Source organism: Cnephaeus nilssonii, assembly GCF_951640355.1.
Source record: "Cnephaeus nilssonii genome assembly, chromosome: 4".
Classification (NCBI taxonomy): domain Eukaryota; kingdom Metazoa; phylum Chordata; class Mammalia; order Chiroptera; family Vespertilionidae; genus Cnephaeus; species Cnephaeus nilssonii.
In genome coordinates this window covers 84,057,180-84,073,348 of record NC_137075.1, presented here as the reverse complement: position 1 = coordinate 84,073,348, position 16,169 = coordinate 84,057,180, and the positions used below count along the sequence as shown (strand labels likewise).

At 48.9% G+C, this 16,169-nt stretch overlaps 1 protein-coding gene across 2 annotated transcripts in view; it reads left to right on the top strand.

The window, feature by feature from the left end:
- Nucleotides 1-11,274, top strand: part of SLC8A3 (solute carrier family 8 member A3) — a 120,880-nt gene extending 109,606 nt beyond the window's left edge. Inside the window, exons 4-8 of one of the 2 annotated variants that reach the window (XM_079768692.1) lie at nucleotides 43-60; nucleotides 4,023-4,147; nucleotides 4,946-5,045; nucleotides 6,805-7,080; nucleotides 9,352-11,274. In XM_079768692.1, the coding sequence (XP_079624818.1) occupies nucleotides 43-60; nucleotides 4,023-4,147; nucleotides 4,946-5,045; nucleotides 6,805-7,080; nucleotides 9,352-9,728 (896 nt within the window). In that variant the 3' untranslated portion in view covers nucleotides 9,729-11,274. The remainder of the gene's footprint in view (nucleotides 1-42; nucleotides 61-4,022; nucleotides 4,148-4,945; nucleotides 5,046-6,804; nucleotides 7,081-9,351) is intronic. The other variant, XM_079768691.1, reaches the window with a different exon arrangement.
- Nucleotides 11,275-16,169: the final 4,895 nt, after the last annotated feature.

Here is a 16,169-nt window from a genome sequence, read left to right as displayed (position 1 = left end):
CCTTTTCTTTCTCCCCCTTGTCTGGTATCCATTTGCAAACAGCGCTCCTGTTGTCTCCAGGTAAGAGGTGCCTTGCCTCCCTCTCCTTTCTACTTCTTGCCAATGCCGTTATTCAGGTTAAGACTAATGTCCTGTGATTTATTTAATAGGAACTGTAAGCTCAAGTTAACCTGACAAGTTCTCCTAAAGGCCACGAGATTTATTTCCTCACTTGAAGTAATTGAAAGGAAATAGACAATGTCTTGAGCACCGTTTCTGTTGGTGTTCGTGGGCAAAGGTGCAGGCTGGTCCTTTCTGGGACTAGGAAGGGATGGTGGATCATAGGCTTCTCCTGAGTCTTCATTTATCTGCCATCTCAGACTGTGAGGCAAGAGAGGAGATGAGAAGTTTAGAGCTGAATCTCCCCATAGGATCATGATGGCATTTGAAAGAAAATACTTTGATCTTGAGTGATCCAGGGAAAAAGAATCAGGAGCTGCAGTGAGACGGTGAAAAGCAATTTTTTAAGAATTTGGAATTTTACTGATCCTGGAGATCTTCCTTGTTAGCACAGCTGAAGTTCAAGTTGCTAGAACTTTGATTTATTTGCCACCGATACTTGAAGTCGCATGTGCTGTGAACAGCAAGAAGAATTAAGATATAATGGAGGGTGGGGATAATTGTCCGGCTGGAAATAGAAATTTCGGATATTCTCTTTTAGAGGGATTCTCATGCAGAATCTCGAGCCTGTCAGAGGACATACACCTACTTGGACAGAACCGCATGCTTGGATCAGTGGGGCCCAATGGTAAAGAGCTAGCTGTGAGCAGATAGGAAAGCGTGTCCATCTCATCCAGCGACACCATACCTTGTGGTGCAGGCAAAGTGAGCACTACGAGATGTCTCAATATATTTTGAAAGAACATTTTACATTTTCTAAGTTCTTTGAACATATGAAAAATTCAGGTCCTTTAAGAGGCAAAGCATCTTATAGAATTCATTGGTGTTCAAAGCCACCGATTCGCTACTCCCTGGGTTTGAGAACGGGGAAGTGTACATAGTAAGGACATTTGCCCCTTTGGAACCTTAAACAAAAAATGTAGGCAAACCCCTGCATTTTCACTTCCTGAAAAAACAATGACTCCAGCATCCTTGGCCTCTTGTTCCTTCTTCATACCAATAGGATAAGGACTATTTCCAACCCCGTATTTCCCACTAGTCTCCCAGGGTATTGATGTCTAGCACTGGGTGTTTCTTCTCCACCTCACTCAGCCTCTTGCCTGAGAAGGTATTTGGGCTTCTTTGTTCTAACTTTTGCCTCCACCTCCCACCAGCCATACACAAAGAAGACTGTGATTTAACTTAAGCTTCTTTATACTTTTAGCATATTTGCACAAACACGAATAGAAGCTTAAAAAGGAAAAGAAGGTGTTACAGTATTTCCTAGATCTTTCAATCCAAACCTGCTAAACCTTTAATTTAGGAGCCTTTGGTTAGACATTATATTCACTGGAAATTTTAAATCTTTGTTTGAATTTTCCTGGAAGGACAGGCGAGCATGACGAACAATGCCTGGTAGTAAAAGATGGAGAGTAAATACGTTCATTCTGAGCTACCGCACCAAGGGCAGGGGCCTGGGAGTGAGAGCATGGGTGGCATCACCCCACTTCTTCCCGAGGATGTCTGTAGAGCATCCCTGGCAATTTATTCCTGTCAGGCCTGGAAAGCTCTTTGTTCTTCCAATATTTGCTCAATTTTTCATCCTATTTTCTCTCTTTCTACCTCCCTCCCTCTTCCTGTCTGCCTCTCTCTTCCCCCTCCTCCTTTTTCTAGATTTGAGAGTTTATTTAGTCAGTCTGAATATCAACATCACTTGCCATTTATTCTCTGTACTTGAAATTTCTGAAGAGTCACATAAACAAGTGATCAGAATCACTATGGTCTTTTAGGTTTGAGATTTATTACTCCAGAAATTAATTTGAACACAAGGAATGATTATTACAAAAATATAAAAAAGGGAGGAATTATTATAAAACCAAGACACTAAGTGAGAGTTGATTTAAATGGAATATATATATATATATATATATATATATATATATATATATATATATATATCTGTGGCTGAGGGAGATACAAAGATAGAGGATTGGTTATTTGTCAAAGACATTTCTGCAGAAAAGCTAGATGGAAAAACTGACTGTCACCACAGGTTGGACAGGTCAGTAGGTTGATCAATATCCTGCCAGGTGGATATAATGCTAGATTGATTGCTAGACATGGGGTTAGACAGGTACATTTATATGTCACTGGGGAGCTCATTATGTTGGTATATAGTTCTTGTGGTACATGTAAAGTCTGACATGGGGGAATTGGGGAGGGGTGGTGGGATAATACTGTCACTGCTAGAATAGTCATTGTTATGTGGTGCCAAAACCCACAGGTAGAGGAAAAGAGTGCCCATGCTTTTAAGGAATCTATGTCTTTTTCCGAAGGCTTTTTTCTCAGAATGGCTTGCAGCCTGGCTTCTAGGATTGCTAATTTTATAACCAGAACCCTGGATGTACCCAGATTTACCTTCAGAACTAACTAAGGAGAGACTCATAATTAAAGAATTAAAAGAAGCCAGGCTGCTAGAAGGTGTCTGCTGACTTAGAAGTATTCAGAGGAACACAGAACCTGGAGAAACAATTATTGCTGAAAGCCATCACCAGCACTAACATTAGGACAGCACCACGGACAGCTCCCAAGCATTTTGGAATTGCCTTCTGTGTTTGGTGCCAGAGCCTTGAGTAAAACAGCCAGCTCAGGAATCCTCTGTGCACTCTCTTACCATCTTCATTCAGGCTGACTGAGAAAATCCATACATAAAATGGGCTCTCTGCTTGGTAACTTAGACCCTTGGCTTAGAGTCCACTCAGTGAATGCCTTTCCTTGCAACCTCAAGAGCTTGAGTCTGACCCCTCCCCACGTCTCACCAATTCCCAAGACAGAGAAGAAGATCTTCTTGGCCTCTGACCCATTTTGTCCTTGAAATTATCCAAAGACCAGAGGATTTCCCTAGGATACTCACTGTGTGGGGCGAAAGCAGTTAAGGAATGGAACAAAAGAAGTAATTGCACGCAAGAATGTGGACTTGGATGGGAAAATGTTTAAACAAGCTCTGAAAGAAACAGGCTGCCAAGACCAATTATCTAATTAAAGGGGAATAAAAAGATTCCATCTCTATTTCACTGTAATCCAGAACACAGGTCTTCACGGTGAAGGGGTCTTAAAATGGACTTTCCAGCTGAAGTGGAAAAAATTTCTAACTGTTCCACGTGAGAAGGGACCACTGGTAAATGAGTCAAGATGCTGAGGGACAAAGGAATGCCTTCAGAGAAAGTAAAGGAAGATCTCTCTTTTGTTGTGTTTTTGAACAAATATTTGTGTTCCAAAAGAAGCGTGCCTGCTTTCTGTTGGAAAACCATGAAGTTTTTTGGGGAAATCTTTCAAGTTTCTCATTGTGAGGATAATATCCATTTGTATGAAATGTAGATATTCCTGGAAACAGCCCTGATTTCTCCTTTATAAAGGGGACAGTGCCAAGAGTGCCGGAAGCCAATGTTACTATGAACCAGTGGACATGACCCTTGGATTAAATGTGCCTCTGACCTCCAAGAATTCTTACATGGAGTAGCTGAACAGTCAGGCACAACAGTTCAAAATTGTTAAAGGTCCAGAGATAAGCTCCTATCTCTCCCTTATCTCACCAAACAACTTAGGGACTGACTTTCCTTGGAGGAATTTCTCAGAAGGTCAGGTTGCTCGCTGAGGTATAAAATGGAAAGAAGGGTGCTTATGCCAGACCTGCAAGGAAGCCTTTGAAGGTCTGATGGTCATAAAGTGTCCAGTGCTTTAAAGAGGCACCCAAAGTACACAGAATCCCCATTCCCAAGAGCTACATGCTTTTTGCCCATTGCCCAGGCCTACTACTCTTTAGCGTTAGATGTTTAAGAGAATGGAGAGCGTGCTGAAGCTGGTCTGGTTTTGTTTTGTTGCAGAGGTGACAGACAGGAAGCTGACTGTGGAGGAAGAGGAAGCCAAGAGGATAGCAGAAATGGGAAAGCCAGTATTGGGTAAACACCCCAAACTAGAGGTCATCATTGAAGAGTCCTATGAGTTCAAGGTCAGGCCATAAGTGAAGTCAAATTGAGTAATAGACCGGTGGGAGGGAGACGACCCAGGGTTTTGATCCCGTTTTACCACTGAATTTGTGAACTTGTAGTGCTGACCATTTTGTATCCGAGGAATATTATGAGGACACACAATATATATCTATCTTACCTAATAATAGACAAACATGTAAATTGACCATACCTCCACTATGCCCACAGCCAATCATCAGTGAGTATTCAAATTAACCCAACAAAGATGGCAGATTAATTTGCATATGCAGGCCCAGAGCAGGTGGGGCAGGACGCATGCTATGAGGGGAGGGGTGGGGGCAGAGGGAGCTACAGGAGTGGTGCTCTGGCCGGAAGCGGGGACTTGGCGGCTCCCGGGCGGCCAGGAGCAAAGCCAGGAGAAGGAAGGCCTATTCTTGCATGAATCTTCATGCAACGGGCCTCTAGTATGGAATAAATGGGCTCTAAAGCCTCTAGATGTGTCATTGCTATGGCATAACTGTATTTTTAAAACAAAGATACTAAAATTTACTACTCCAGAGCAAGGTTTATTGATATCATCACTGTTGTTCTCTATTGTATTGCTCTAAATATTCAATGTCAGCAGTCACAGCCAAAGAAAAGGGAAACGGAAGGACTGCTCCAGTAGCTACCTGCCAAGGCCATTCCATGCCTAACTTGCAGAATGCATGTGGAGCGCCCTGGGATGGAGGGCGTCTTTCATTCCCTTGAAACACCAGACTCCTCCATGGTTCTGAGCATTCTAACCTCATGGTTCCAAGTTTGTATCTCCCTGACAGAAAACAGTGGACAAACTGATCAAGAAGACAAATATGGCCTTGGTCGTGGGGACCCATTCCTGGAGGGACCAATTCATGGAGGCCATCACCGTCAGTGCAGGTAAGAGGGTCTCAGGATGGGCACAGGCCTTGCTTGGAGAAGCAGGTAACACCGGAGGAATAAAACAGCCACATCAACAGCCTGCCAATTTCTGGGAAGACCTCTGTGTCTGGTCTTCCCAGCTCTAGCCCAGATGTTTGTCTGTTTCACTAGGTCAGATTGACCAATGGGACCCCCCAGCTCGTTTCCATTGGGGAGGGATCACGGAACAACTAAAAGCGCAGGGCTATCTCTGGCTCAAGACCTGGTTCTGCCATCCGAACTGGGACAAGTTATCCTATCTGGGCCTCAATTTCCTTATCCAAAAAGGGAACTTTTGCTGCCTTTCTCAGGAAAGTCAGTAGAAAGGTATCTCACTATGAGGATAATATCCACTTGTATGAAATGTAGGTATTTAGTCTGGTACTAACCACAAGCTCCATCAATTCTGGTTCCGTCATTCCTTCCTCTCATTAATTTGGTCCTCATTTTTGTAAAATGGACCCAGAGTTTTGTTCCAGTTTTACCACTGAATTGTGAACTTGAGCCGTGGGATTGGGAGTTTTTGAAACCTTTGCTTTCCCACTCTGACACATCTCCACCCTGGATGATCCCTTTCCTGCGGCATTTACTGACGGGTCCCCTCAGGGGGACCACAGTGCAGCCAGCGTCCCAAAGGCCCACCGGCCTGTTGGAATGGGATGCCAAGGCTCTCATCACCACCACCAATATAGCCTCTCAGCACCACTGAGGCCTCCTTATAACTGCCTTTTCTCTTTTCATGAGACTTTGTTGTCATAGCAACCCATGGGGTCCTATCCCAAGGCCCCAGAGCCACCGCAAAGCACCGCCAGGAAGGGAGGGCTGCTGCGGCGGCCGCTGGCCCACTTTCACCTGGCCTGCTTCTGAAGCTCCCAGTTCCCCCGCGGGTGACCTTACTTTGCCCCTAAAGAGACAGTACATGGAATCTAGGGCACACAATCTAACGCCCTCCCTTTTCAAAGGGAAAGGAAGTTCAGAAATAAGAGGTGACTTACTCCAGGTTACAGATTCTCTCCGTGGCAAAGTTGCAATTGGGATGCAAGTGTCCTGACTCCTGCTCTTTGGAAACCCGGCTTCCATGGGTTGTGCCGAAGCCTTACAGAGGTTGCCCTTGACGAGGCGCCAGCGTGCCTCAGCATATCCTCTGCTCCCCGGCTGCTGAATGGGCAAGTCTGCCCACGTTTCCTGGCAAGGACACGCGGAGCCCAGGCCCGCTCTGTCCTGTGGGATGTTCGGAGGATGGCGCTGGCTCTCTGGTGCGCCCACATGATCTGGAATGACAGCCGTCCCTCTGGGGATGGTTAGCGACAAGAACCACGAGGTTATTGCAGTAGCCGCGTCAGGAAAATCCGAGAGGAGACCCACTGGTGTCCAGTGAAGAGGGCACACGGCTGATGTCACTTTTCCTCACCTAGGCAACCAGTGTAGCCCGCTCCACCCGCCTCTCTCCTCCACTGCCTTGCCCGCCTCGTGTCCTCCCCTGCTAGCTCTTAATCTCTTTCCTCTCTTGCTTATTCCTCTGTGCACTGCATTCAGATTGACCAATGGAACACCCCAGCTCGTTTCCCATTTCTCAGCTGTTTTCTGGTGCCCATGCCCTGGCCCGCGCAGGCTGCCCAGGAGAGCGCTGGAGCCTCCCCTCAGCTGACGGTGCTCGTGATGGGGGTTAGACTCGACTTTCTCAAGAATGGGACCTGACCTCGCTGCCCTCTCCTGGGCCTGTTTGTCTTGCCTCCAGCAGGGGACGAGGAGGAGGATGAATCAGGCGAGGAGAAGCTGCCGTCCTGCTTTGACTACGTCATGCACTTCCTGACGGTCTTCTGGAAGGTGCTGTTTGCCTGCGTGCCCCCCACAGAGTACTGCAGTGGCTGGGCCTGCTTCTTCGTCTCCATCCTCATCATCGGTGTGCTCACGGCCATCATCGGGGACCTGGCCTCCCACTTTGGCTGCACCATCGGCCTCAAGGACTCGGTCACAGCTGTTGTTTTCGTGGCGTTTGGCACCTCTGTGCCAGGTGAGAGTGCAGGGTGCTTGGGTCTGCAAAGAGGATATCACTGGGCTCACATGACCCTTTGCCTCATTATCTTCTTTACCATCTCAGATCTGAGCTTAACAGACCCTCTGCTGCTAAGGTGCACAGGAGTCAACCAGAGATTAATGATGACATTACTAATGACAGCTAACATCTCTTGAGCACCTTGATGTGTCGGCAGGCACTACCCAGTTTACATGTTTTGTCCCTGTAATGCTCACCACAATCTTATTCAACAGGGGCAGCTATTATGCCCATTTGACAGATGAGGAAACCGAGTCCCACTGGGGTTAAGTTACCTGTATAAGTGACCCAATTTAGTAACCTCCACATTATATGAATAGACCGCAAACAATGTAATCCAAAGCATATGGAGATTGTTCTCCTTCCATTTCCCTCTGGCAGTCCCTGAGAGGCTAAAGGCTTGAAGGTGTCACAATAGAAATTCCCACAAGCATTCCTGGCCTCCTCTGCTTAGAAGGACACCTGTGAGTACAAAGTGTCTCCCACCGGATTAGGCGAAGGAAGCTTAGGGACCTCTTGGCTTTCTCACAAACACCTAAAGGCAGACAGGAACGGGCATGCATTTATTCATTCATTAGACAGATATTTGCTGAGCCTGATAGAATCGTGTGCTAGTTGCTGGGGCTATAGTGGGAGGCAAGACACACACGCTTCTCCTCTCCACATGGACTTTGTAAGCTAGTGACGGAGAGGACACTCAACTCCTGTAATTAAAGTCATCTCGATAAGGTCTGTGAAGTAGTACATGTGCCTTGCAAGCATAAAACATGGGGACCCGGGTGAGGCTGGGTCGGAGATGGCTTCCAAGAGGGCATATATGTAAGCTGGGCTGGGGTGACACGTGGCATGAGCAGGGAGACGGGCTGCATTCGTTCAGGCTCCTTACTTGAACCCTGAACTCCTGATGGCCTCCCGGTTGCTACAGGAAGAGAGAGCATCCTCCTAGAAGAGGGTTAGGCTGAGTCTCAGTAGACAGGACTCTGCTGGCGGGACCAGGGAAACCCGTCAGGACCAGGAGAACCAATCCTCTGAGAGTAAGTGAATCTGCATCACACTCCGGCAGAACCTCGTCCCCAAACCACAGCACAGACCAACGGGATTAATTACACATCGGTGATGCCAGAGGTCTGGCTATGATGGAAATGCGTCCGGTGGTAGACAGCTAGATGGATGATCCAGGGAAGGCTTTGTGGAGGACACGCCTGGTGATCTCTGTTCGCCAGGTCTCAAGGGACCAGAACCATCAGAGAGGAAGGAGCAAAAATGGGGAAAGGGAACAGATGTGGGAAGAAATTGCCGAGGACCAGAGGCAAAAAAGCAAGGTCACGGGCAAGCAAAGGCAAGAAGTTTTCTCTGGGAGCTCTGAGAAAAGTGGCAACAAGGAGGCCAGCCAGGACAGCGGCAGGGGAGTTGGGGGCACTTCCAAGCTCTTGCGGTTGGTCCAGGGAACAGCTGGCAGCTTTAGGGCCTTGAAGAAGGTTGTGCCATGGTCTCCCCAGCTAATTCTGTGGCTTTGGCTGAAACGCTTTTGATGGAAGGTGATGGTATGCAAAGGGCCTTTTGGGAGGCTTTTAGGATCAAATCTCTTGCTGATTTCCCATTTGACCTTGGGTAGATTCCTTGACCCTTATTTTCCTTACTTGTAAAATAAAAGGGTGGCTAGATAGTCCCTGACAGACCCTCCAGCGCCTGCACTCCATGACCACACCTACATCAAACAGCCTGTGGGCCCTGTGCTAGACACTAGCTGCGAGGGCTCACCTGCACGTCCCCATCGCGGTTCCCCAGCGTGTCCTCTGTCCCCGTGATCCCCACACCTGCAGGGCACTGAGCAACCAGCTGTCTGTGTCACGTGAGTAAAAAGCCCCAGGTGACAGTCACAGTCAGGCCTCTACTCTGAGCAGCTTCCCAGGGTGTCAAGGTTCCCCGGGGAGGTATTATGGGATAACAAACTTCCCTTACTGAAAAAAAAAGTAGTCAAAAGGGAACAGCAAACCCATTTGGTAAACATCAGGACCTTAGAAATCTCTCAGACTCCGACAGGTGAGGAACGGGAAGCTCAGAGAAATGACGTGACTTGGCCAAGGCCACACAGCTTGCTAGTCGCAGAGCTGCCTCTGCTTCCCAGGCTCAGCCCACCGGCCCGAGCTGCCCTTTGGACACACACAAAGGCAGGCCCGCCTCGTCTCAGCCTTCCTCCAGCTCCCATCTGTCTCTGCCCTTTTCCAGATACCTTTGCCAGCAAAGCCGCCGCCATGCACGACGTGTACGCAGACGCCTCCATCGGCAACGTCACCGGCAGCAACGCCGTCAACGTCTTCTTGGGCCTTGGCCTGGCCTGGTCCGTGGCCGCCATCTACTGGGCCATGCAGGGAGAGGAGTTCCGCGTGTCTGCGGGCACGCTGGCCTTCTTCGTCACCCTCTTCACCATCCTCGCGTTCGTCTGCATCAGCGTGCTCCTGTACCGCAGGCGGCCCCACCTGGGCGGGGAGCTGGGCGGCCCCCGGGGCTGCAAGCTGGCCACGACGGGGCTCTTTGTGAGCCTGTGGCTCCTCTACATACTCTTTGCCACGCTGGAGGCCTACTGTTACATCAAGGGGTTCTGAGCAAAGGACACTGCCTCAGGCAGGGCAGGCCTAGGACTTCTCCTGAGAGAAGGGCACTTCCCCCCCCCCAGGGACCTCCCCGGGATGAGCAGCCCTGGAGAGGCGGCTTCGGGACCCGAGCCCCAGGGACTTCACCCGACCTCCACCCCGGCGGTGATCCGAAAGGGCAGAGTCTTCATCAATCAGACAGAATGGGGGAAACACCTACACTACCAAGTATTTAATTCAGTACAAACCAACAACAGCAACAAATCCACCTCCACCCATTCGACCCCCCCCACCCCCCACCCCCCACCCCCATGTCTCTGACCTGTAGCCAAGGTCAGATCCTTTCACCATCTTCTATTTCACCTTCTGATTCCTCCTGTGCTTCTACTGTCATCAGGGCAGGGCTCCTCCTGTCTGTGCAATTCGATGCACCGTTGTCCTCACTCACCTGGCGGGCGTGGAAATCAGTCTCTGCCGTGTGGCTGGTTTGGGGCTCTCTCTTCATTGGAATCATTATCGTGGTTGCTTTCGTTTTTCCATCAGGTTTTGCTCGTCGTTCGTTCCTTTTGTCTTTTCTCTCTGACGTTCGTGACAAAGGCGCTGTGGAGGAACCCAAGGTTTGAGCCGATGGGCAGAGGCGTGAATTGTCAGACACACACTCTCCCACTCTCAGCAGGTGACAGCTGCCTCTCAGCCCCATCGAGGCCCTGTCCCCCATCTCCTTTTCGTCTCTGGGTGGAAGTGATCTTGCACACCCACGCAGGGCACCAAAGACCCGGGTGGTGGCAGGAGCAGGAGTTTCCCCTGCTGATGTCAAAGTTTAAAAGAAGCAGTCATTGTTCTCTTGCTTGCCCAGGCCTTTCAAATTCTGTCTCGTGCTGTCCGTGTCTATATGTTCTTTCTTCTGCAGGAAGGCCGCCCCAATGGGAGATAAGGGACAAAAATAGGAGTGGTGTGGGATGGCAGAGGGCAGCTGGGGACACAAAATGGGTTTTCACCTTCTTGAGTATCTTTGGCCTTGTATCTGAGCCAGGAGAGACAGGACGTCCCACTAGGGAGATACTTAAGGGCAAAGATACTTAAAATGCCAGTGCTTCTGAGAAAGGTCAGCTTCGCCCCCACCCCTCACTGTCCGGTGCACCGTGCTAAGAAGTCTGACTGTATTTCTTGAGGTTATGCAAACATGTAGAGGTTTATAAGAAGACAAGGGCCCCTTTCACCTCTCCTGGACCCCTAGGCCACATTTGAAAGTGTTTCCACAAGATAGGAACTGGAATTCCTCGCTGTCTCCCACATTCCTGCTTGGTTTAAAACCTCCCGAAGCTTTTTTTTTTTAGCCTGTGGGCTATTTCTCGCCCCAGTAGGAGGAATCTTAGTTGCCATAATCCCATGGAGCCCGAGTTTATAGAAAAAGGGATCGTCCCGCCTTCTAGAGCTTCTCCCAGCAAACTTTGAAAGGACCTGGCTTCACACACACACACACACACACACACACACACACGTTCACAAAACTGCCCACAGATCTTCAGGCTTTCTGCATTGACATAAATACATTTTTAAGGGGAAAAAATTAAATAAAAAACCTGTTTAATTTTAAACACATTTTTTAAGAAAAAAAAAATAACCAAAAAGAAACAGCGCTCATGTCATAAGCTATGTTGACAGTTGCCAGTGGAAATGTTGGGTTGGTTTAAAAAAAAAAATAAAAGCTATACTTATATCTCTCTACATACAGCTTGCTTCTCCCTGCGTTTCTTCTGGAGCAGGTGTGGCTGAGATGAAGGTGCCGTCTCCTATTGGTATCTCCCATGTGTCTCTGTCATCTCCTCAGATGCCAATGTACCAGACCTGGTGTTTTTAAAGCGAAAAGAACCTCGGGGATATTGCACTTGTCAGAGTCCGGACTCCAGGTGCTGGAGGACATAAGCAGTGGAGTTATGATGATGAAAGGGGAAGGAGCTTTTTGTATTAGAAAGGTGTGGAGGGGCAGGATTCCAGCGAGGCAAGCAGTGCCCTGTGTTCATTACCAGTAGGCCTACTCATTCATTTGATTGCTCAGCATTCATTCAACAAATGTATTTCTATGCATTGAACTCCATTCTGTTGATGCAGAAAGAGTAAGATAAAGTTCCTGACCTCAAGAATCTCACAGTCCCCAGAGGGAGGTAAAACTTCTTTTAACCAAGGCTGTTTTGGTTACAAGGAACTGAAACCCATTAAACTAGTTCAGGAAATGGAGGGAGGCAATATTGAGAAGGCCTAGGGGGGTGGGGCTCTGCTACCCAAGGCAGGAGACAGGCCACAGGAGCCTGAAATCCTGTAGGGCCACTCGCTCCCTCCCCCAAAGCACATCGTCTCCCCATCATTGCTTCCTTCTCCCTGTGGGCCTGGCCCCTCCCCTCCCAAGCTGCTTCTCTGCTTTGCTTGTCTTGCCCAAGGTCCAGCACAACCACCAGCCCCAGTGCTCTATCATGACCTCACAGCCCCACGACCAACTGGAACATCCATCCCAGTGAAGAGAATGTGGCCAATACCCCACCAGCAAGGCCATCCCCAGGAAGCAGAATCCTTTGTAGAAGGCTGTGTCACAGTGCTTGGGGTGCATGTGCACTGGTCCCTTTGGGTCAGGCGGCTGCTCCTGGTCTGAACAACTCAGGTAAGGGAGGGTGGCAAGTGCACTGTATGTTCTGGTGCCCCTTCCCAAAGCTAAGTGATGGGAAGGAGCGATGGAGCACATGAGCCACTAAGGTGCAGAGGAGAGTTAGAGTTCTGTGTCTGGCGTGCTCTGAGGGGACACCACGGAAGGAAACACTCCCTCAGCCTGGAACTGGGAAAGACTCCTCGGAGAAAGTGGCATTTATGTAGGATCTTGAAGGAAGAATAAATAGTGATTTGCCTTGGTGAGGGGGCTTGGTGTTGAAAGACAGACAAGGAAATAGCACAAAGGCGTGGCGGGGGGCGGGGGAGGTGAAATGGGATCAAGAGTTAGCACGGCTAGGGTATGAAGTTCAACAGGAGACAACCCAGCAAGGCAGGCAGGGAGGAGGGTTTGGGTAAAGGCTTGTTTGGCTTTTTGACTCTCATTAAATTTAAAATGAAAAGTGCCCTTTAGCCGATTAAATGGTAGACGTAAAATCGTGAAATCCATTTGTACCCATATGTCCCCGTTTTGAGTCATTTTTGCAAGGAGGGAAGGAAGAGGGAGGGCTGGAGGGAGACAGAGAGAGAATAAGAAATTGAGTCACAATCATGGAGACTGCCATCATTTCTGGGTTATTCAGATGTTAGATTTCGTCAAAAGAGAAGCTGGGGTGAACCATAGAGAATGGGAAACGGGGTTCAGAAGAGGAAGCAGATACTAATCTAGATGCCACCACTAACTAGTTCTCAGAGCCCTCCCTGCCCTGCTAGACCACAAGGCTTTGCTCCTGACATTGTTGTTCCTTCAATGACATCCTTAGCTTCTCCTCACGGAGTTATCTCTCCGTAATACAGCCCCTCATGACACCTTTGTTTGCGATGGAATGTACATCTCATGGTGCTATTTCCACCTCATTTCACTGCCTCAGCAAGTAGATTTTATTATACTTATTTCTAAACTTCTCAGATTTTAGATACTGACATGACACAGTACTTACCATCACAGAACACACCCTCCTTCCACATTTAGTGGATTTGTTTGTTCATATATATCATGCCCCTCTTTAGTCTTATATACCAAATTAAGTGCCATTATTAGAATACTAGGTCAAAGGTCTGGCTGTGCCACAAGCTAGGTGTCAGATCTGGAGAAGGTCACAACTTACCGAGGTCCTGGACTGTTCATGCATGAGGATTAGAGCAGGTGATTTTCCAGGCTCCTCAGCACCAAAGTTCACTGATAATGCAGAGGAAGAGGAGGTGGAGTATGACTCACAGAGATTGAGCCCCAACTTTGTACCAGGCACGGTGCCATGTACTTTACCCTTGTTGTCTCACTGAATCACCTTGGCCACCCTGTGAGAAAGGATCATTAGCCCCGTTTTACAGATGAAGAAACTGAGACTCGGGGTAGACAGGTAATCCATCCACCATTCGAAACCAAACTCTAAACAAATGGTTCTCCAAGTATAGGCCCCAGATAAGCAGCATCAACATCACCTGGGAACTTATTATAAAAATGCAAATTCTCAGGCCCCACCCCAGACTCTCCAAACTACTAGGGATAGGTCCCAGCAAACAGTGTTTAACAAGCCTTCCAGGTGAGTCTGATGTATGCTCATGTGTGAAACCCCCTGTTTCAAACCATTATGCTCTACCACCTTTCTCTCTCTCTCTCTTTCCCTCCTTCCTTCCCTCCCTATCTCTCTCTCTCATCATATTCATCTTACTACATGCTCAAATATACAGATATCAATACTGCTCTTTAACCCTACCAGACCGCTGTACCGATTTTTCGGTAATTTCCGAATCTCTGGTGACTCCTAATTTTCGGTACTTTGCCTAGACCTATTTTCTACAATGTCTCCAAGTTCCATCTTATTCTAACCACTTGTTTGCATGTAACTAACATTTTTCTATATCATGTTGATTTTTTCTCTTTAATGCTCAGGAGCCCAGGTATAGGGGACAGTTAGGTTCAGGGCCTCAGGTCTGGTAGGTTTAAGCCTCAGTATCTATTGTATATCCAATTTTATCTTTAAACTAGTGGCCCGGTGCATGAAATTTGTGAACATTAAGTGGGGATTAATTAGAAGAAATATTTTAATATTGCTATTTGCCCTTTCTCTATACTAGAAGTGTCAGAAATGAAAGAAAATTAGTAAAATGTATATGAAAATCTTTCTCCTATTAGAGTCTGGGGCACACCATGGGACCCAGAGTCAAGTCCCCACCCACCCATGTGAGCGTCAAAATTGTGCAAGACCCAGACCCGGCCAGCACCCCCCCCAATGGGCTAGATCCAGACCCGGCCGGTCCCACCCTTATCAAACCCCACCAGGCGGGGGGCACAGCCTCAGGTCCCCTGGCCCAGTGCCTGGGCGGGGGTGTGCAGCCTGAGGTCTCCCGTCAAGCCCCACTGGGTTGGGGATGCGACCTGAGATCCCCTGTCAAGCCCTGCTGGTCGGGGGCGTGGCCTGAGGTTCCCCATCAAGCCCCACCGGGAGGGAGGCGCAGCCTCAGGTCTCCTGTCAAGCCCCGCTGGGTGGGGGGGGCGCGGCCTGAGGTCCCCCGGCTCAGGGCAAGGGGAGCAGCCTGAGGAACCCTGGCCCAGCACTGGGGCGGGGGGTTGCACCTTGAGGTCCTCTGTCAAGCCCTGCCAGGGCAGGGGGTGCAGCCTCAGGTCCCCTGGCCCAGTGCTAGGATGAGGGGCACAGCCTGAGGTCCCCAGTCAAGCCCTGCTGGGTGGGGGGAGCAGCCTGAGGTCCCCTGGCCCAGTACCAGTGCGGGGGCTCACCTTGAGGTCCCCCGTCAAGCCCTGCCAGGTGGGGGGCATGGCCTGAGGTCTCCTGTCAAGCCCTGCTGGGCGGGGGGCGTGACCTGAGGTCCCTGGCCTGGTGCCAAGGTGGGGGGTGCGGCCTGAGGTCCCCTGTCAAGCCCCACGGGGGCGGGGGGCGTCCAGCCTCAGGTCCGTGCTGATAGCTTATTAAGGCTTGTTATGGGAACTCAGCCTCCGCTATGGGTGCAGCCATCTTGTGTTACGGAAACCTCCCCCCCCCCGCCCCCGCCTCCGCTGTGGGCGCCGTCATCTTTGTGGTGGAGTGATGGTCAATTTGCATATTCCCTCTTTATTATATAGGATGTGCTAATTGTATACTTCTTCCCATATAAATATCTCAGGATATCTCAGGCATTCTTTAAATGTTTTATGATAACTGCCCTCATTCAGGTTTGCAAGGTGTTCTAAGCCTTAAGGTGGTCACTCCAGTCTAGTAGAAGGAACAGACTTGAGAATTAATTATTACAACGTGGGTAGAAATATGTGCTAGGATGGATGATGTACGAGCAGGCTGTTCGGAGCCTGAAGCAGCACCATAGATTCTAAAGCAACATATAATGAACAAAGAAGTTGAGGATTCTTTCTAAAAGGAAGTGACACTTGGGTAGAGTTTCAATCATGAGCTACATGAATAATCATTGCTATTGTGGTCTGTTTGTTTTCATCTTAGTTCTTTATTTAAGCATCAAAAAGAAAATCTTTTTGACAACTCAAAGACTTTAGTTGACTGTTCCCCAATGACAAATTAAGAACAAGCCCTAACTCAAATTGTCACCATATTTCCTCCTGAGAGCTCAGGGCTATCGCTGAGGTGAGGACAGGGGGGCTTGAGAGCATTTGGTTGGAAGCACTGAGATGCAGACTGGGTGAGCCATATGCTGAAGGACCAGGCCTCACTAGCTGGAGGCGGGAGACAGAGGCGGTGCACACCCTGGGCTGGTTAGCAATGCTGCCTGGAGAAGTGGCTGAGAGCA